At 31.2% G+C, this 23,062-nt stretch overlaps 1 protein-coding gene across 1 annotated transcript in view; it reads left to right on the top strand.

The window, feature by feature from the left end:
• The window catches only part of LOC659280 (uncharacterized), a 112,194-nt gene extending 90,658 nt beyond the window's left edge, over positions 1 to 21,536 (top strand). The window contains exons 4-6 of the mRNA XM_015978322.2: positions 6,632 to 6,765; positions 11,470 to 11,719; positions 21,004 to 21,536. Of these exons, the coding sequence (XP_015833808.1) occupies positions 6,632 to 6,765; positions 11,470 to 11,719; positions 21,004 to 21,071 (452 nt within the window). The 3' untranslated portion in view covers positions 21,072 to 21,536. The remainder of the gene's footprint in view (positions 1 to 6,631; positions 6,766 to 11,469; positions 11,720 to 21,003) is intronic.
• The last annotated feature ends 1,526 nt before the right edge of the window (positions 21,537 to 23,062 follow it).

Raw genomic sequence — 23,062 nt, 5'->3', positions numbered from 1 at the left:
TATTGTGAAAAATGTAATAGATATTGTTTTAATCAAGAATGTTTAGAAAATCATTCAGAAGTATGTGGCAGTATTTATAAATGCTTGGGTTGTAATAAATTACTCAAGAGACTTGATAAAATGGTTGACGAAGGTAAAAAAATGATTGAAGAAGGAAATAAAATGATTGAAGAAGGAAAAAACATGATGGAAATTTATATAATTGACGAAGGAATTGATACCATGACGCGTCTTGCAAATATTAGCAAAGGAAATAAAATAATTGAAGAAGGTAATAAAATGATTGAAGAAGGTAACAAAATGGCTAGTAAAGAACACAAATGTGAATGGGAAAAATGTAGAAATTGTTATAAAGAAGTAGAAATATTAAAACATAAATGTTATATGCAATGGAGACGGCAAAAAGGCGGAATATGTGAGACAATAATGAAAGACGGTGATAAAAAATATAAAGTAAAAGGTTGTCAAAATTGTGATAGAAAAGGCTGCACTGTAACATACGACGCTTTTCCTGATAAAACAAACAAATATCCTGATAAAACAACCGAAAGAATAAAATATCACATTTATCAATGTAAAGATTGTAAAAATTGTGTTAATAAACCGTTGAATGATGAAGAACCGTTTAAATGCGTTAAATGCGGTTCTAAATACCATACAACTAAATGTTCTTATACAGAAAAATATTTATTCTTTGATTATGAAGCGATGCAAGAAACAGGCAAACATATCGCTAATTTAGTTATATCTCACGATTTTAGCGGAAATGTTAATTCTTTCGAAACCAACGAAGATTTTTGCAAATGGTTAATTTCTAGAGATCATAAAGGATATACAGCTATCGCACATTATTCTAAAGGTTATGATTCTTACTTTATTTTAAAACATTGCGTTGAAAATGGTATTAAACCTTTCTGCGTATATAACGGATCTAAAATAATGTTAATGGAAATAAAATCAATTAATTTAAGAATTATTGATAGTAGTAATTTTGTTCAAGGACCTTTAAAAAATTTCCCTAAAACATTCGGTCTAAAAGAACTTAAAAAAGGATATTTTCCACATTTCTTCAATACAACGGAAAATCAGAACTATATTGGAAAAATACCTGATACAAAATACTATGGTGTTAATTCTATGAAACCAAAAGAAAGGGAAGAGTTTTTAGAATGGCATAAACAAAAAAGAAAAGAAAATCTGACAAAGTCAGCTGAGGGCAAAGCCGATTATTTGTTTGATTTTAAAAAAGAACTTTATGATTATTGTAATTCTGATGTTGATATATTAAGAAGAGGATGTCTTGAATTAAGAAAGCAGTTTCTAGAAATTGCTAATATAGACCCTTTTAGATATATTACTATTGCTGGTGTTTGTATGGCTATATATAGATCAAAATATATTAAGAAAGATACAATAGCTGTTGTTGATAATCTGAAAAAAGATCAATATTCTCAACAATCAATTTCATGGTTAAATAGTTTTCATAATCCGAATATAAAACACGCATTGAACAATGGTGAAGTGAAAATATGTGGATCAAAAGTTGACGGGTTTGATGAAAAATCCAATACTGTTTACCAATATCACGGTTGTTTTTGGCACGGTTGTACAAAATGTTATAGTTCAGATTTTATTAATAATAAGAATAAAACAACTATGGAAGATCTTTATGAGAAAACAATAGAAAGAAGCGAGCAATTAAAAAAAGCTGGTTATAACTTAATAGAAATGTGGGAATGTGAGTGGACAAAGTCAAAAGAATATAAGAAAGAAATGAAACAAATTGAAGAAGAAATTAAGGAATTGGAAGAACTTAATCCTAGAAACGCATTCTTTGGTGGAAGAACGAATGCAACAAAATTGCGCGTTAAAGGAAAGAAATTGAAATATATAGATATTTGCAGTTTATATCCAACAGTACAATGTTACGATGATTATCCAGTTGGACATCCTACTAAAATATTCAAACCTCGTACGTATAATACAGATTGGTATGGTTTAATAAAATGTGCAATTTTACCGCCAAGAGGATTGTATCACCCCGTTTTACCTGTTAAGAATAAAACCAAATCTGGTGATGAAAAGCTAACATTTCCATTATGTCAATTGTGCGCAAAATTAAATAATCAAAAAGATAAATGTTCTCATACGGAATCTCAAAGAATTATCAGAGGAACCTGGTGTACCAACGAAGTAGAAAAAGCAATTGAAAAAGGCTATAAAATAATAAGTATTGATGAAGTTTGGCATTTTGAAAAAAAATCGAGTTATTTGTTTAAAGGATATGTAAAAGCATTTATGAAAATAAAGTTAGAGACAAGTGAATGGAGAAATGATTTTGAATCAGAAGAAGAATATAGAAAAGCTGTAAAAGAAATTCTAGGTATTGAATTGGGTAAAATAGAAAATAATCCTGGAAAGAGGGCTGTTGCGAAAATATGCTTAAATTCCTTATGGGGTAAATTTGGGCAAAGACAAAATATGGGTGCAACAGAATATGTTACAGATGTTAAAAGATTTTATGAAATTTTATTAGATGACAGACTTGATAATATACATATCAATGAAATAAATGAAAATATGTTACAAATTGATTATAAGTTAAAAGATTGCTATATAGAAAATGATTTCAATACCAATATATTCATAGCTGCTTTTACAACTGCAAATGCTAGACTAAGATTGTACGAAATGTTAGATATATTAGGAGAAAGTGTAGTATATTATGATACAGATAGCATTGTATATATAGATGATGGAAAAAACACTGTTAAAACAGGCTGTCTATTGGGAGATTGGACAGACGAATTAGGTAAGGATGTATGGATTGTTGACTGGTTATCAACAGGTCCTAAAAGTTATTGTTATAAAACAAACACAGGTAAAGTTGTTTGTAAAATAAAAGGATTTACGTTAAATTATGAAACGTCCAAAAAGATTAATTCCGATAGTATAAATAATATTTTAGAAAAGAAAGACAAAAAAATCAGTACACAATATAATCGAATTACCAGAGATACTAAAACTAAAGAACTTTTAAATAAAATAGAAACAAAAGAATTTGGTTTTATTTATGACAAGAGAATTATTCTAGAAAACTTTGATACATTACCATTTGGATATTAATCCTTGAAAATCGGGGTGTTTTTCTTTAAAAAGTAGCTGTGTGCTCAAAAACGTAAAATCTTTGAAAATGTTAATTCCGGCGAAGCCCTCATGAGCGAAGCGATTTTAAAATAAACCTTAAAAACGGGGGTGTTTTCACAATTTCTTCTGCTTTTCTGTTTACCCTTGAAAATCAAAGTGTTTTACTTTAAAAAAGTGTGTTGAACGAATTCAAATAAAAAGCAAGGTGTTTTTTCAAGATTTTTCTGCTTTTTTGTTTACCCTTGAAAATCAAGATGTTTTTTCCTTAAAAGTAGCTGTGTCCCCAAGGGGCCCACTAACTACTATTAATGGAAAAATTTATTTCTTTAAAGACAATAATTACTACGAGTATCATGAATTTTTGCAAACGACAAAATCGTATAAATTTGATTTATCTATTTTTGGAATTAAATGTAGTATTATAGACAAGATTATGATTTTACTAAATAAACTTAAATAATTTTCAATATAAATGGATAACAAAATAACTTTAATTTTAAAAGAGAACGGTAAACCTTATCTTTGTTGTCAAGTAAACGGCAAAGAAACTAAAATTGATCTAACAGAAAACGAAGAACTTGAACTACATCTAAAAATTAATGATATTATACTCACAAAATTAGCTCCAGAAGTAGCACATAAACATATGTATGAATTCTTAAAATTTGTTTAAAGTAGTTTTTGTTTTCACAATTTTTTCTGGTTTTCTGCTTAACCTTAAGAACTATAATTATGTCCACGAATTTTTTTAATAAACAATGTAAGTGCCAAAATGAGAAAGAATTTTCCTTGTATGGTTTTAATTGAAGAAATTTCTGACTAGGTGTACTGCTCACTCAAATCCGGGTACCTACTTGTTTATTAAAAAAATAATAATAATAATAGGTTTATTCATTATGTTTTATTCATTTTATAGGGGCGCAAGCTCGGATTCCGGAACATCAACGAATTAAAAATGAAATTATTTTTTTGTATCAATAAAAACATTACTTAAATAAAATCAATTGTCTAACTGTCTATTCTATTGTCTGTGGTTGAGGCATAAATGTTCCAAATTAAAAACGGTAAAATCGGGGGTGTTTTCACGATTTTTTCTGCTTTTGTTTACCCTTGAAAATCCGGTCATTTTCGCAATATTTTCTACTTTTCTATTTGTCCTTGAAAATTGGGTCATTTTGCTTGAAATATTTACTTTTTTTAGATTACCTTGAAAACCGGGCTAATTTGCTTAATATTACTTTTTTTCACAATTACCCTTGAAAATCGGGGTAATTTGCTTAATATTATTACTTTTTTTTAACTACCTGGAAAATCGGGGTAATTTGCTTAATATTATTACTTTTTTCACAATTACCCTTGAAAATCAGGGTGTGTCCTATAGTAGCCCACTTAACTTTTTTAACTACCTTGAAAATCGGGGTAATTTGCTTAATATTATTACTTTTTTTTAACTACCTGGAAAATCGGGGTAATTTGCTTAATATTATTACTTTTTTCACAATTACCCTTGAAAATCAGGGTGTGTCCTATAGTAGCCCACTTAACTTTTTTAACTACCTTGAAAATCGGGGTAATTTGCTTAATATTATTACTTTTTTTTAACTACCTGGAAAATCGGGGTAATTTGCTTAATATTATTACTTTTTTCACAATTACCCTTGAAAATCAGGGTGTGTCCTATAGTAGCCCACTTAACTTTTTTAACTACCTTGAAAATCGGGGTAATTTGCTTAATATTATTACTTTTTTTTAACTACCTGGAAAATCGGGGTAATTTGCTTAATATTATTACTTTTTTCACAATTACCCTTGAAAATCAGGGTGTGTCCTATAGTAGCCCACTTAACTTTTTTAACTACCTTGAAAATCGGGGTAATTTGCTTAATATTATTACTTTTTTTTAACTACCTGGAAAATCGGGGTAATTTGCTTAATATTATTACTTTTTTCACAATTACCCTTGAAAATCAGGGTGTGTCCTATAGTAGCCCACTTAACTTTTTTAACTACCTTGAAAATCGGGGTAATTTGCTTAATATTATTACTTTTTTTTAACTACCTGGAAAATCGGGGTAATTTGCTTAATATTATTACTTTTTTCACAATTACCCTTGAAAATCAGGGTGTGTCCTATAGTAGCCCACTTAACTTTTTTAACTACCTTGAAAATCGGGGTAATTTGCTTAATATTATTACTTTTTTTTAACTACCTGGAAAATCGGGGTAATTTGCTTAATATTATTACTTTTTTCACAATTACCCTTGAAAATCAGGGTGTGTCCTATAGTAGCCCACTTAACTTTTTTAACTACCTTGAAAATCGGGGTAATTTGCTTAATATTATTACTTTTTTTTAACTACCTGGAAAATCGGGGTAATTTGCTTAATATTATTACTTTTTTCACAATTACCCTTGAAAATCAGGGTGTGTCCTATAGTAGCCCACTTAACTTTTTTAACTACCTTGAAAATCGGGGTAATTTGCTTAATATTATTACTTTTTTTTAACTACCTGGAAAATCGGGGTAATTTGCTTAATATTATTACTTTTTTCACAATTACCCTTGAAAATCAGGGTGTGTCCTATATAGGCCCTCTTAGTAGTAGCCTTTAACATAGTTTTTTTATATTTGTTTATATTTAAATATGCACTTTTTTGGCTTTATAAATCAGTTTAGTTTATGCAACTTACTGTAACCGTCTGTTATTTAATTTTTTTTACAATTTAGTGCGTCTCCAGGCATATTTTAAAAAAATCGCAGTGCGCCTGGTTTTAGAAACATTAAGTTGGGATTTTATCTGTGTATAAACAGCTGTCAGGGGTATCTTTCGGCGACAAGACTGTCCATTGGCATTGTAGCATTACCATGCTGTGACACATTCATTTTGGTAAACTTTGAAAGACCATAACTTTCTTTTTTCAAATAGCACGCTCTATATTTTATTACCGAGTAATATTAAGCATCTCATTTTACATCATCTTTACCTCTTAATTTTTTTTTTGAGAAACTGATAATTGAGGAGATAAGTCTAAATAAATGAACATAAAATCATTTGAATACCAATGTAGTGTGCCATGTAAAATCATAAATTCTTACGTAACAAAATTAGACTGGGTTTTTTTGTACGTCATATTTTAATTTTGTTGTGAAAATGAATTTTTCATGTAAATTGCATACATATCTCATCAAAATATATATTTTAATTATGATAAAAATAAAATCAAATAAAAATGAAAAAAACGACGACACTACCAAAGAAAATATTCAAGAAAGAATTATAAAAGCCTTTGGTAGAATAGATCATGCATTGTATTACTTTATTGCCTAAGAAAGTAGTAATTTTAATAAATAAATAAATTACATTACTCCTGTTATCAATTTATCTGTTAATTATTTATGTTAGAATTTTCCTTTTGTATGGATTTTAAGCTTCGCCCATACTTTGGCACCTAACCCCGAGTTAATGCAGTGTTCGTTTGCAGACGTCCCTGAGGAGGACCCCGTCATGTCATTCGAAAAAGATCTATTAGAGATGGGTTACACCGTCCGGGGTAACTGCACATCACCCCCTTCTTATCCTCCAGTCAATATCACCTGGTTCCTCAACGGGAAAAAGGTAAGAAATAACACTTCCGGTTTAGTTCTTTTCAGACGAATCGATACTAATAGCGACCAATTTATTATCCCTTCTCTCTTTTTAATAATAATACGAACGGGCACGAAGGTAGCACCGGCGACGAACACAAACACATTAAGATATTTGGTCGATAAAGTTGCGAGATGCTCATACATGCCGCATGATGGGCTGCTACATTATAATAAATTTCGAAAGTTTGTTTTTCTTTCCGGCGGCTGGATCGATACGGTGTTGATTAAGTTTCAATTATCTTTGATGCAGTGTCATATTTTGCGTTCCAAAGGAAAGTTGGACCGGTTGTAACCTAACCGTACATCCCTCAGCTGACAGCGCCATCTCCGATTAATCACCCAACAAAAATACACCGTTAACTACATTTCATTAGTTATTAAGGGAGTGAAGTTGAGTGCGGCCCACAATATATCATTTCTTGTTTACTGTGGCGTTATTAAATTTAAATTTATGATAGCAATTGCATTTGTCATTTTAATTGTTACATACTTGCTTGCGTTTGCTGAATTCAAGTAGGCCGTAATTAATTAACAAATTAAATTAATGGGCGTGCTTGTCGGCCGCATCAACGTTATATTTGATGGATCAGCGTTTGGACAAACATGGAATGAACCCGACTATCAACCCATTAATTGGCTCCGAAACTAATTTCATTCCACGTGATATTTTTCGATAGAACGTCGGGCGTTTTACACCTTCCTGTGAAAACCTCAAAGGGTTATATCAATTAATATTAAATAAACCGGCATTAACAGTAAACCTCGTTTATTGTCGTCGGCACAGCCGCATTTGTACCTTAACTAGCGTTAAAGCTAAGGCACTCGGATTAAATTTATGAAGGCAACGAATATGAAATGAAACATAAATAATTCCCCCTTGGCAATATAAATGATAGTGAAAACTCCATTCTCTTAAAAGTGAAATATGAACGTTTCTAATTTATAAATTCAAGCATAATACGCTCGAAAGTCTTATCTCCGACGAGAAACTTTAAAAAATAGCACTTTTAAATCACATTTTTTAGCGCAACTCCATTAATGTCACTATCAGGCGTGCGCTATTTTGCGACACAATTATAAAAAGCTCGACATCCGGTTCCAGTCATGTAAGTCCTAGAAAAGCTGCTCGTGTCGTAAACACAACAAATAAAAGAAAGACGAAAAAGATAAATTGATAAAACCATTTTATTGAGACTCGTTGAGCCTCACCCGGCGCATCCACCAAAACCACCAACACTACAAAGTTTGAAGAACAAACAAATAAACAAATTTATTTATATATCTTGAAGCAGTTGGTCAATTAACAGTTTAGGAAGATTTTTGATTACCTTTAAAAAAGTTTAAACACTGACATTTAAACAATTGTGTTCACAGCGTTGTCGAAACACCAATATTTAAATTAAGTTTGGAAAACATTTGTTTACAGTTTAAACAAAACTTTTTCATGAATTTATCTTAAATCTTGAATACAAAAAAAACTAAATTGATTTTTTTAAACCTATTCAAAATTATTTGAACAAGCAAGGAAAATTTTGATGGAGGTGGTGTGACTTTAAAATTATGTTTGTCACACTAAGAGTCGGTTTACAGAAGGTGAAATTAAAATTTAATTCAAAATTAAACTAATTCGAATTAAGTTGCGATTTAAAATGCATTGACAAATGTCAAGTTAATCGCGATTAAAATGTTCTGTAAACCGGCAGTAAATTTGTAGAAACAGAAAACATGAAACTAATCATTTGTTATAGTTTTTAGTAATGCTTTGCATAAAATAAGCACATACTTATTTTTTTTAATCAATGATTGTTGAGAGTTGCCCGGCGCATCCACCAAAACTGAAAACTTGGCAAAGTTTCAAAACGCATAAACTTATTTATAAATTTCTGAGTATTTTGTGGATGCATTAAAAGTTTTATCAAAAGCTTTACTGTTTTTATTGGTTACTGAGAAATTGTTATTTGGTTAAACAAAATAGAATTATTCTAGTAGACTATTAATCAATAAACGGAACATCCAAGCTGATAATGTCCACTGACCTGCAAAAACACCAATATCTAAATTAAATATTGCCATTATTTATTTATTTATTGAGGCTTCTTTTTAGTTATACATATCAAAATGAGAAATCAGTGGGTAGTTTAAGTCATAATATAAGAAACGTAATGATAAAGATATATATTAAAAATGTTTTCTATAGAAAATGAAGGACGTTGGTGGCTGGCCATTTAGTTACGTTATAAATAAGATTTATTATTAGCTGAGATTAGCCCGGCGCATCCACCAAAATGTAAAAACTGAAAAATAATTTATTAAGTATTTTATGGATGGATTAAAAGCTTTTGCTTTTGAGTCGAATGTTGTCTTGTGTTTTATTTTTTTTAACAAATTATTAAAAATAATTCTTTAATTTCAACAGAATATTTACTATCAATGTTCGTTCAAACAATACAATTTGTTTTGCATTTAAGCTGACAACTAAGCTGTGGAAACAATAATGAGTAATTTTTTTGTTTACTTTACAATTCATTTTTTTAACATAAAAGTTTAGTAAAAATAGCAGGAAACATCTCAATTACGAAAACACTAAAACTAACACTGAAATGTTTCTTTAATGTTTGCTTGAAACAGAGCATTTCGGGTTTTTTAAAAATTAACGTGTGCAAATTTAAGTTAATAACATTGAATTATGTAGAGATATGTCTTGAACTGTTTATATACCACTTTTCGGCGCATCCACCAAAAATCAAACCAAACATTACAATAATTACATGGAATTTGAAAATGAACAAACACATTGATCTACACATTTTTGAGCGTTTATTATTAAAAATGTTTGTCTGAAACTTAATTTCAGACATGTCGTAAATCACTGTGATCAAAATGAAATTAGTAAAAATAATGTTAACACAAAATGATGAAGTTATTTTTTATTTTGTGTCTATGTTTTGTACTTTTGAGACGAAAAGGCTGAAGGATGTTGGTTGATGGCCATTAAGTTACGTCTTAAATAAGATTTAATCCTAGGTGAGAATAGCCCGGCGCATCCACCAAAATGTTAAAACGGAAAAATAATTTATTTTTAAGTATTTTGTGGATGGATTACAAACTTTTTAGGTCGAATGTTATTTTGTGTTTTATTGTTTTTAAAAGATTATTTTAAATAATTCTTTGATTTCAACAGAATAATTTATTATCAATGTTCAAGCAAAGTAATTTGTTTTGCATTTAAGCTGACAACTGCGCTGTGGTAACAATAATGAGTAAACTTTTTTTGCAAGACCTTGTTTTTTAGTGAAAATGGTAGGAAACTTCTCAATTACAAAAACAATAAAACAAACACTGAAATATTTTTTTAATGTTCGCCTGAAACAGCATTTCGGCCTTTTTGAAAATAAGCATGTGCAAATTTAAGTTGATAACATTGAATTATGTAGAGATATGTCTTGAACTGGTCATATTTTTACACCACTTCCCGGCGCATCCACCAGAAATCAAACCATACATTCCAATAATTACATGGAATTTGAAAATGAACGAACACATTGGTGTATACATTTTTGAGCATTTTGTGAATTAAAAGTTTTTTTACGTTATTTTAGTATAACATTCACACAAAGCTGATTAAGCTCATTTAGCTGATTGATAGAACATCAATATCGAAATTAAGTTTCGCCAGCATTTGTGTACTTTTTTGTTATATGGAAATAAAAAAAACCTATCTCTCACAGTTGAAGTAAAACTTGTTGTTAATATTAATCTGCGGCTTGAAATTTAAAAATAATTGTAAATTTTTTTGAATAAAAAATCCAAAAATAAATCTTTATTTCCTTTTTGTGGTAGCGTTTTTCTAGATGCCTCCGAAGTGGTTAATTCCGATTACTCTGCAGCGAAATTAGTCTCGTGGGCGTTGTAAGCATCCAAAATGCGAGGGTGAGCTCGTTTATATCTCTGTTTATGACGTCACTTATTTCCTAAACGTAATCATGTTAACAAGTTTTCAAGCGGATTTTTACGTTCACCTGTCGGTCATTTCACGACTCGAATAAATTCGGCAAAACCAGTCGTTTCTTAAATATTGAACGTTCACGTAAAAGCTTTCTCGTTCTTTTTCCATCAGACGCTGCAATATTTCAAGCGCGGAAAACAAACGAAGCTCAAGCTGAAAGAAATTATGAATAATTTTCAATTTGGAAATTCCGACGTTCAAACGTTTCTTGTGCATATGAGTTCGTGACTTTAATTTTGATCGTGTGGATCTTTCAACTTCTTAGGAGTGTCAGGAGCAGGACCGGAGCTATCTACGTGACTTCATTATTGTCACCGCAGGCGTTTTTCTTCCTCAAACTTTATAACATCTTTTCATTTTCTTGCCGAATATGGGGATATTAACTTACGAAGACAATTTACGCCAGCAATCGGCAACAAATAAGCGGCAAAATTGCATTTTACACGAAACTTAAATTACTTGCAGCACCTAACTGGCTTAATCCAACTCCCATCAAAAATTAACCAGCATTAGAGCTTTCTCAAGCCCCACTTTTCCTCTCACACCTTTTCAAGTGTCTTCGAACCCACTTGTCGAGTCATCTCCGGAAAATTGAATAAACCTATTTAATAATTAAGTGTTTCTCGTGCTGCTTTTTTCCCGGCGTGACAGCTGAAATTGTTTCAGATAAACGAAAGCTCACTCAGACACATTCCAGTGCCGAACGCTATCGTAACCGACAACCGACGGCAACCGGTTATAACCCAGTCAGCCCTCGAGCTGGAAATTGATGGAAGTACGTTCGAAGGAGGCAAGGCCCGGATCCAGTGTGTGGCAACACTGTTCCACTTGTATCGGAGAGAAGTCGAGTTGGTCTTCGAGGAGGAGAAGCCCAGACCCAGGCCCTCGTCCGAGCTACGAACCAGGGACGCGACAGGTGAAAAATCTAGGAATAAGTGTCGAACAGCAAATCGCTTTTAGTGCAACATGTGCAAATCCGGGTTGCACCGGATTAATTTTAATGATGCGGATTGTGAAAAATACTCGAGCGTTTTGCTTCCGGTGGTTAGAAAGTTTTAATCACTTTTTAGAAGTCTTTTATTAGCTGGTAAATGTTGCTTTAAAAGTTTCAATTGGGCTATTGTTTCATGGAGAGCGCCGGAGTTGTGATCAACATTTTGTGATAATTGGATAAAATTCTGCTTGTTTGCATAAGTTTTGCATCCTGAAGTGTAAAGGATTTTTAATGAAAAGAAAAACTGCTTTTTAGATATCTACACAAAGCATCTTTGTAATAAGGGTTTTTTTGTTTGACTCATTGATTTTTTTAATTTAACCAAATTTTTACCTTATATGCAATAATAGAAATACAAAAATACTTTAACGGTTAAATTTATCTGCAGTAGTAAAAGCTTGCTTGAGGTCTAAAAACACTATTTTTTCAAGTTGTGTGTCCGTTGCAGTTAAATATACAGCTTAAGTTTACTAGATAGTGGTTTCTTTATTTTTACAGAAACAAAAATTTAAAAAAAAGTAGTTGAAACTAATCAGTCAAGTTTTAAAATCTAAATAATGTTTCTATTTTTTATTCTTAATTTATTGTTTTAGCCTCCAGAATATTTATTTCTTTTTTGGTTCTTTATTTTATTTATAGTTATATTTTTTTCCTATTTTAGTCTTTATTTCTTGCTATATTGTGTCAGTTTAAATTAAAAAACAGTAACAAAAATCTATTTTCTTTTTTTTGCACTATTTGCACCAATAAGTTCTTTTGCTTCTTCAAAAAATTTAGATAATACAAGAGCATGTGTCATTTTTCTTTCTCTGTTTCTTTGCTACGCTGTACGAGTATTTTGATTATTCTATTATTTTCTGCAATCGTAAATTGAATTATATTTTTATCGTTTTTGTTTTATATTTATTTTTCTCTATTATTATTTTTTTTTCATTTTTTTTACATTTTAGTTCATTTTAATTTATGGTCTCTTTTACTTCTTGTTCTTATTTTATATAAATTATATTTCGTACTTCCTAGTTCCATCCTAGTATGACTTTTACTCTCCAATTTATTTTTTATTTTACTTGATTTTTTTATTATTTTTTCTTTTGTTTGATTTGTAAAATTTACATTTTGGATTTCAAATTTCACTTTTAATTTTCTTTATTATTATAGAGATATTTCTAGTCTGATCTCTTATGTTTTTTGTGGATTATAAATTTCTTTTTTTTTCTTGGTGTACTTTGTTTTTGATTTTGACAAAAAAAAATTATGATGGGTTTCTTGGTTTTACAGCAACAAAAATTTAGAAAACGAGCTTAAAACAGTTCAAGCTTCTTTTATATCAGCAAATAAATCCTAAATATTTTTCTCATTTTTTTGTCTCTAATTTGTTATTTATTAGATCTCTACGGGATTTTATTTTTTCTTGGTTCTTTATTCTATTTTCAGATACGATTTCTTTTATTTTCGATTAATTTTTTTGCTTCTTCAAAAAATAAATAAATATACAAGAGGGTGTGGCATTTCTCTTTTTAGTCATGAATTTTTTTGTCATTTGTATTTTATATTTATTTTATTCTGTTATTATTCTTTTTTTTTTTGAATTTTTTTTTACTTTCTAGTTCATTCTAAGTTTAGCTTCTCTTATATTTTTCTTTACTTTTTTATTTACCAATTCAGTTTATATATTTCGTCAGGTCAGGTCAGGTCAGGTCAGGTCAGTTTACGTTTTGTTTTATTTTTCTGTTTGAATTTTTATTAGGTTATATCAGAAAATTATTTTCTACTTTGATTTATTGTTTTTTTTTATTTTTTTATCAAATTTTTGTTTCAAATGTCATTGGCTTTATTTCTTTTTTACTTTGAATATGTTGTTTTTTCTTAAACTTAATTTTTTTCTATTTTTTTCTGTTTTAGTTTTATTTTATTTTAGATATGTTTACTTTGCAATTTATTCTTAATTTTTCTATCTTTTATTACATATTCTGTAATCGTCAATCTCTCCTTTTTGTATCTTTTATCCGAGTTTTAAAATTCACTGTTCAGACTTCAAACATCACTTTTGATTATCTCTATAATATCCAGCCTGATCTCGTATGTTTTTATTGCAGATTTTAAATTTCTTTTTCTTTTCTTGTTGTACTTTGTTTTTGATTTTCTATTTCTATTTTCTAATTCTATTCTATTCTATTTTATTTCTATTTTCTGTTTAGTCAGAAAAAAAAACTGTTATACATTTGATTTATCGAACTTTGTGTAGACTTTTTGGTTTTCAAATTTCGAAGGGTCGAAGTATCACACATTATTTAGTTCCATACATTATTGTATGTCGTAAAAACTACGAAATATTTATTATTGTTTTTGCAATATTAAATAAAATATTTTTTGTTTTTCTTGCGAAAGAAACGGCCGGAACTCGACCTGATTCTCTCGATCCTCGTGCCATTCAAAAATTGCGATCTTATTTTTATGCTCTAATAAACGCCGAGGCGTGCCTCCAGCAATTACACTACCCCTAAAAACCAAAACAAAACTCTTCGTTCTCATAATGAGGATTATGAAGAATTTTTTTAATTCTTTTTTAATTTTTGAATTTACTTATTCCACCTATTAAATTTTTCTAGTAAACACATTAATACAAATAAAGATAAAAGTTTCGTCAATTGTGTATCTCAATGTGGTTATGTTGTGTTAGGTATTTAACTAGGAATATGGCAGTTTCTTTTATCTTAATTTTACTATTATTTTACAAGAACAAAAATTTAAAATTATTTCTTCTTTACTATAGTAGCGGTGAGCTCGATTTGCGTGTGCGTCATCAATTTCATTTTTTCATTACCAACACAAAGCTATAAAAAATTATCAAAAACAATGCAAATTTAAACAGCTAAAGGCTATCTAAGGGTGGTATCCTTGAACATTAATTTACATGTGCACTTCGACAACACCGTCAAGTGTCACGAATTTGTCAAACTGACATTGACAGTAAATTATAGACGTCGTCGCATGGTTGTCGAAAGTGTTATCGGTGTTAATCGCAAGTATTTTCCGTTCGTTTATTGTGTTTTGTGATTTGCGTTTCGTTAGGTTTTTGATTCTGCGTTAATTAGTTCTTGTTTTGTGAATCTGTATCTTTTGTAACAATTCATAATTTAATTACTTTGTAACCTCAAAAAATATTTGATAGTTTGTCACCGCTATGCCCCTGCTATGTAAACGTAGTGACAGAAATGTCAGATGACGCACACGCAAACGGAGCTGAGCGCTACCATACCCTATTTTATGTTTTTTATTATTTTTCTTCCAAACATCGATTACAGAACTTTCTTTTATCTATTTTTTTTATTTTGTATTTATCGTCTACTACGTGTTTAATTGTAAGCTTTTGTTACTTTTGTCATTTTATTTCTTTTTGGTGTACTTTATTTTTGACCACAAGCTTTGGGAACAGTGTTCTGTTTAAGAAAGTTATTCTGTAATGCCGTATTGTTATGACATATGACTCTTCTTAAAGCTTTTATAAATTTTAAAATCATAATTTGTAACCAAAAATTTTCTCCTCTGATAGAAAAGCACAATTTTTTACTTTTTGTTGCATCTTTTAAACAAAAGCTTTTTTCTAAAAAAACCTTTTTTATTTTTTTATTTATTGCTTCTTAGTTTTTACTTATTCTTAACGTTATTTTTTCTGAGCTTTAGTTTTGCCGTGTTATTGTGACATCAATATTTTGCTGATTTGTACAAAACTTGTTTAGTGGTATGTGACAGAATACAGATCTTAGCATTAAAAGAACATTCTAATCTCTGTTCTGTATCTATACACCGTATCAATAAATTTACAAAAATAGCGACATTTGATTGTAACAAAATTTAATGAAAATGATTCGGTATTAATATAGTTTCCAATGACCAACATACCGTTAATGCTGGTATAAGTTACGGTATGTACACATCGAAAACTTATTCTAAAACTTAAAAATCCCATTTAACCTCTTTAGGAGGTAATTAACTATATAGAATTGCATTGTCACGCAGATTACGTAAGTATGCAAAATTTCATTTCATTAGGACAACGGGAACTCTAGCGCCAAAAATATGAAACAGACAGACAGACAACAAAGCAAGTTAAATAAAAACTTTTAAAGACAATGACAGAATTGTATTTTTTCTATTTCTTTTTTTACTGTGTTGTTTATTCCATTGTATATTCTTTTCTATATTGTGTTCTATGTCTATTTTTTTTTAGATCTTTTTATTTCTAATTTTATTAAAACGCTGGAAATACAGTTGAATATACACAAAATGTGTAATGAACAATGTTGTACAGAATTAAATTTTCTATAAAGAGTTTGGGACACTATGTTTACGGTTTAGGTTGACTTTTCTCTAGAAAAAATAATTTTCTATCAGCAAACTGATAATTATTTGCGCAGCGTTTCATATTTATCAAAATGTTGGGAGTACGGTTGTAGATACAAAAAAAGTGCAAAGAACAAAGTTGTAGAGAATTAAATTTTCAATAAAAATGTTTTAGACGTCATATTACTATCTTCTATAGTTTAGGTGTTAATTAATTTTTCGTTACTTGAGCATTGGTAAAATGAAACGAATCTCGCTTTAGCGTCTTTGAACATTTTGGTGCCTAATCTTTTGATGATAGAGAGATGGTCTTGTAGACTTTTTTAAAGGAAATTTATTTTTTTACAATTTTTTTCCAAAATCTTGTTTCTATCATTAACCGTATTTGCTCCGCATTGAAAAATTGATTGATTTTGTATTTCGTTGCGTTTCCTTCGTTAGAGTTCTCTGTAGTTTGCACTTTATTATTTATATTCTGTGTTCATTGCTTATTGTTTTTAACTTTTTTATTTTATTTCGTTTGCAGTGACTAAAAAGAAACAAGTTTTTTATTATTTCTGTCATTTTTGGCGCTTGCCTCACCTATAAATTTCTCGAGTAAACACAATAATACAAATAAAGCTAAAAGTTTGATCGGCTGCGTATCACAACTGTTTAATATGGTTATGTCGTGTTATTTTTGCGTGCAACAAGTCCCATACAAAATTATTTTATTTTCGCTGTCGTACACTTTATTTCGTTTTTATTTTCTCAATAAAGTAGTGTTGACTTTTGCGCCGGTATAACCTGACACTGATTACGTTAACCCCGAAACTAGTCTAACAAAACAGCTTATCCGCGTTATTACTTTTATTGTAATTCTTCCCAAGTCTCGAGATTATTAGATCGCGGCAAGATCTGCTCTTTCTCACAAGTATACATATAATTTAATTTCGTTCCGACTAGTTCCGAACAAATTTCGAAAACTTTCCGGGGTGAAGTTATAATTATCTAATTTCTCGGCGTGGCATATGTATTTTTCATGACTCTGCGAGACGTCAAAGGGATTCAATTACGTTCTGCATCCGGTATAAATATCGCTCTCAAAAGACAAAAATTGGGATGATTTCCCTTGAGGTAGAAACCAATACTTTTCGCGGTTCAGACTAGACAGTTGGTAGCTTTGTCAAACGTGAACTGAGTACAGTAAGCTACCAGTATTATACTTCCTCTACCTTAATGTCAGTTGCGAAGTTAGCTGAGATAACATTGCCTAGGCGAAGTTTGTGATGGGGAGACGGCAGACCGTTTCCTCTCACACTGTTCGATTTAATTTCGAACAAGAGGTCGAACACTTCCTAGATAAATGCACCCTAATTTGAAATTTTAATTAAATTTTACTTTACGACAGGTGGATCTAAATTATGTCTCTTTTTTATTTATTTTTTATGGATACGTAAAGCCGAGGGCTGCTTGAGATCTCGGCGGTCATAAAAGTAATGTAATTTTGTTAACTAACCGACTTTATTGCTTATTAAATAAAAAAGTAGGGATTATGACATGACAGGACCATACAGAAAAATAGTTTTGCGAGAAACGTTCGGTTATCTGGCAAGGGCCGAGGGTTGGATGTGGTCCTAATCTGCCTTACTCGAGACAAGGATCCCTCAGGAAATAATAAAACTCGTGAAAATCCTTCAGATTTGAGCATAAAAACACTTGAGGAAATCTGAATATGAAAGATCTTGCAAAAAATTTCATTTAAGAGTGAGACTGAGAAGGGCCGTGTCGCTTTTATTAACCTCCATTACGTCAAAACTACAACTGGAGCCGCACTAATGGCCTTTATCTGCGTGGAAAAAAGCCAAAAATTTGATTTAGCGAATTAGAATTCCCGCGGAAGAGGAATTCGTTTCTCAGCCCTATACGTAATAAAACCATGAAAACATAATGCCTTCGGACATTTTAAGGACAGAGTAGCTGGGTGTTAAGAGCACATAAAGTGGGGTACTTTATAATCATTATCTGCGAAGCTCGCGGACTGGGCAATTTTACTTATTCAGAAGATGGGAAGGCCTCTTTATCTCTGTCTTCATCTTAACGCTCGCGAGGAGAACGCTGACATAAACAAGTGTTTATTCTTTTAGTTATGCTGATACGATTCAGATCTTTTTACGTAATGGTCGGGCTATTTATGACGCATAAAGATAACTACATTTCGTAAATATTCTATTTACACAAGAGGCGGGCTAAAATGACACTCGAACTCTATCAACGGTGACTTTTAAATGATATTGCAACGTTGCGTCGAGTCATTTCATATTATCCGAATGAATGAACTAGACGAGAAACGGCTGCACTTGAGAGCGCTTATGTACGTGGATAATGTTACAGGATAGAAATGAAAGCGAAAAGGTCGCTCGGAAACATCCAGCTAGCGAACACAATAGAGCAAATATCATAAAAATTGAAATTTTAAATTCAAGCATTCACTTTATTTCCTGAAATAATCGAAATATAAACACAAGTGCAATCAGACCAGGGAATACTGCAGCTGAACTTAAGACCGTTTCATGACAGTTTATTGGGGCCAATTTGATTCAACACCTAACGGAAAGTTAATTTATACCTTAACCGTTGAACATAGAAATTTGTGTATCTTCAACTGTATTCCTAGCGTTTTGATAAGTATGCGACGATGCGCAAAAAATTATTGCGCAGAATTATCAATTTGCATCCTACCTGATATTTTTGCAAACGCAGCACAGAAACAAAGTTGTAGAGAATTAAATTTTCTACGAAAAAGTCCTTGACACTATATTTCTATCTTCAATGGTTTAGCTATAAATTAACTTTCCAGTACTTGACCAGCGAAAAAATGAAGCAAATCTGTCACTTTAGCGTCTTTAAGGCCTAAATGGTTGAAAATAGGGATATGGTATCGCAGACTTTTTTGTAGAAAATTTAATTCCCTACAACTTTTTTCCTAACATTTTTGTTGCATCTGTAACCGTATTCGCAGCGTTTTAAAAAGTATGAAGTATGAGTGCAAATTCGTAAGTTTGATTTTTTTAAAATATAGTTTACGTTAAAATGTTTGCATTATGTTTATTTCTTTAATGCTCTGTCTGCCTGAACTTTTATTGTTTGCCTTTAGTACGGATATCTAAAACTAAGGATAGGAAACGACGTACAAATAAAACGTCCCTGTTCTCGATAGTTCCGTTAATGTCGCCAGGGGCGCAGTTGTTCCAGAACCGTCTAAGTTTTCAGACCAATAAATTTATAAAAATTGTTGTAATTAAATAACGGTTAGCACAAGGTGAATAAAAAAATACAGGCGGATGGAGCATCAAATTTTCAGTAATAGGAGATAACAATAGTGCAAAAATTATATCTTAAACTATATTTTAAAATTTTTTAAAGTTTTAGCAATTTGCACTCTGCCCCATATTTTTCAAAACGCTGCGAATACAGTTACAGATACAAGAAAAATGTTTATAAGAAAGTTGTAGAGAATTAAATTTTCTTTAAAAAAGTCCGCCAGACCATATTTCTATCTTCAACCATTTAGGCCCCAAAGTCATTCAAATACGCTCAAGCGATGGATTTCCTTTGGATTTTGCCGATGGTCAAATATTGAAAAATGAATTTATACCTAAACCTTTAGAGATAGACATATCCTGTCGCGGACTTTTTTGTAGAAAATTTAATTCTCTACAACTTTGCTCATTACGCTTTTTTTGTATCTTCAACCGTATTCGCTGCGTTTGCAAAAATATAAAGTGGAACGTAAATTGATTATTCTAAGCGACAATTTTTTGGACACCGTCGCCTATTTATTAAAACGCTGCGAATACGGTTTAAGATACAAAAATGTGTGAGGCATGACGTTGTAGAGAATTAAATTTGCTACAGAAATGTCCGCGACACCATATTTCTATCTTCAACGATTTGGTTATAAATTTACTTTCCCATACTAGACCACCGACAAAATGAAGGAAATCCGTCGCTTGAGCATCTTTGAACGTCTTCAAAGCATAAACTGTTGAAGATAAAGACATGGTCTCGCTGATTTTTCAAAGGAAATTTAATTCTCTACAACTTTCTTCTGAACATTTTTCTTGTATGTTTAACCGTATTCGCTGCGTTTTGAAAAATACGGGTGAAATCGCAAATTTTAAATTTAGAATAATTTTTTTTTCATGTTTATCATGAAAATTTCAGTTCTCATTTTTTAAGTTACAGCTTGTGTTAACATTTATACAAATAAAACCATTTTTTTCAAATTTTCTGCTTTGAAAACTTAGACGGTAATGGAACAACTGCGCTCTCTGGCAACATTAACGGAACTATCGATATCGGGAACGTTGTATTTGTACGTCATTTCGTATCCTAACCTTTAGTCATCCGTAGTCAGGTATTAAACTGTGTTCTCAAAACACTAACAAGAAAAATGGGTCAGAACTTGACTACGAAAATTCTAGTAACATTGTCAATGTAAATAAAGATTTTAGTTTTTAATTTACGTTTGTGTTAAATACCTGACTTGTTCAATTTAGGAAAAATAAACTTTGTCGTGTAATAATGGCATTCCCTTCGCATTTTTGGCGCACCCATAAAATCTTTTTATGAGTAAAAAATAAAGTTTTTCACTTGAATATCATAAAGTAAGCTCCCGTGAATTGAATATACGGTATTCCTAAACGAATTTCGTACAAGCTTTTTGAATCCTTTGAATTCACAAGATGCTTAAGATGCTTGAATAAACGCGACCAAGCATGCTATAATAAAAATCTCCTTGTAATACATTCCACGATTTACGCCTTCTTTAGATAAAGTGATAAGCGATTTAAGGGTGAAATAATGTCTTTGTGTTGCAGATGGATGCAAGGGTCGATACGCAAACGCTGCACTTCTTATTGGACTCGTCCTGGTGGCTCTGCGGTAACGCCGAAGCTAAATAAAGTGTGTGCAAAGTTTAAATACAATCAAATAGAGCTGTAAATAATGAAAAATGTAAATATTCTTAGGGTGGTATCGATTAGCATTACATCATTTTATACCTACCAAAAAAAAAATCAAACGGTTTCGAGTAAATCATGTAAAGTAGTGTTAACCTAAGTTATTTTTTGCAAGGGTATGACATTGTGATAAACTGTGAAAAGTGTAAATAAGACATTGTGAGACACTTCAGTGTACCATAGGAAATAATAAAATAGTAAAAATAATATAAATGTATTTAAAAAGTAATAAAGCCAAAGACTCGAGACACTCTTCTTGTTCGAAACGCAATTCAAGTCAAACATCAGTAGTTAATTGTGTGTTCGATCCATCATATAAGAATTGTTGTAAAATGTATTACATATTTGTTACCTAATGTAAAACCCGGGCTAAATAAAGTATTGTTAAAAAACGGCTTTTTCTTCACCCTTTGGAAGGATTTACGAGTTCGAGGGCCGGACATGGAAATTGCGAAAATATTAAAGAGGACACTTTTGAGCTTCCCAAAGAGGATCAAAGGTAAAGCCGGGATTACCGCAAGAACGGACGAGGATCAAGCACCTCATTAACAATTGAAAGTTGGACAATTATGATGGGTTTGTTTTCGAAGCACGTGCAGGGCGGTGTCGTCGAAGAGAGGGTGGTTTGTTTACGGAAAAGGCACGTTGTTGGGGTAAATCACGTGTGCGATGCCACGTAGACGATATTTTTATTTTATCGGAAGGAATAATGGAAATTTGTGGCGGAATCATTCGTATAAAACGACGATTCTGCTCCATAATCGCCAAATTTCTATTCGGCTTCGCCTGACAGTTGGTTTTCCCGTTTAGAAAGCGAATCAAATAACAGATTTGTTTCTTCATAAATCTTGATCAGATTTTGCGCAAACATTTAGTTTTTAGTTTATACCTCATTTAACTCTGTTTTATGACTTAATAGAATCAAGTTAAAAACTGCGTGTGTGGTTTTAGTGGTTTTTAAAAGTGTGGTTAGTGCTGGAGGGGCTTTTTCTTTTTGGAGCAATGTAAAAGTTTATCTCTACTTTAAACCACTCAAATAAATTAACACAATAGGGTTATTACATCTCCGTTAATTACTCTCATAACCTCCCCTTTTATCTCGTAATAACGCCACAATTTCACCTTTATTACATTTTCTTCTATCTGCCAAGACAATTCCAGGGCCATCAGCCATTTCATAAAAAATTAAGAAAACCGTTCATTCGAAATATTCAGTCTGAAAAAAATCATTTTTTAATCCAACGCGACGTTCATTTATAAGGATTCTTTTTTCAGCCTGAAATATGAGGGAGGGCTCGCGACAGGGAAATAAAATAATAAGAATTAAAAAATCTCTTTTAATGGAAGAAGTCTCTAGAAAAACCATTCGTTTTCATTAGGACAAAGCCGGCATAAATCTAAATAGAGGGTAGTTAAAACCCATCTTGTTACTTAGGCTAGTACCTAGATAATTTCTCATTGTGTACATTAGAGGAAGGTCGGGTTTGAATGTGCTTCCGGGGTGGCGATTTGGCTACAGTGTGAAGATTAATGGACGGATGGGGGTTGACGGTTGGACACTAATTGAAAGAAATATTCCACTAGTCATTAACTGACGTATTTTTTAATTGTGGTTTATCTTAATTACGGATATTAAGGCCCGGTTGCTCAGTTCGAGCTTAAGCTTTTGCTTATAAACTTCAGACATAATCTTTTAAATACAACACCTTTATTTCCAATGTACAACATAAAAAAGCTATTGAAACTATTAAAACAATTGTCTTGCAAATGCAAACGACATTCAAAGAATAAAAAAGTAGTTGTGTTGTTCAGTGGAAAGCTTAGCTAAGTCGCCTGAACTTGTCACCTATGCGGTTGGTAGTACTGTACGCTTGCGCACTTCAAGTATGAGATTGTTTGGCGAGTGACAGTTCTGATT

The sequence above is a fragment of the Tribolium castaneum genome, chromosome 7, assembly GCF_031307605.1.
Source record: "Tribolium castaneum strain GA2 chromosome 7, icTriCast1.1, whole genome shotgun sequence".
Classification (NCBI taxonomy): Eukaryota; Metazoa; Arthropoda; class Insecta; order Coleoptera; family Tenebrionidae; genus Tribolium; species Tribolium castaneum.
The sequence above is the reverse complement of the archived record's forward strand: the minus strand, read 5'-3'. Positions and strand labels throughout refer to the sequence as shown.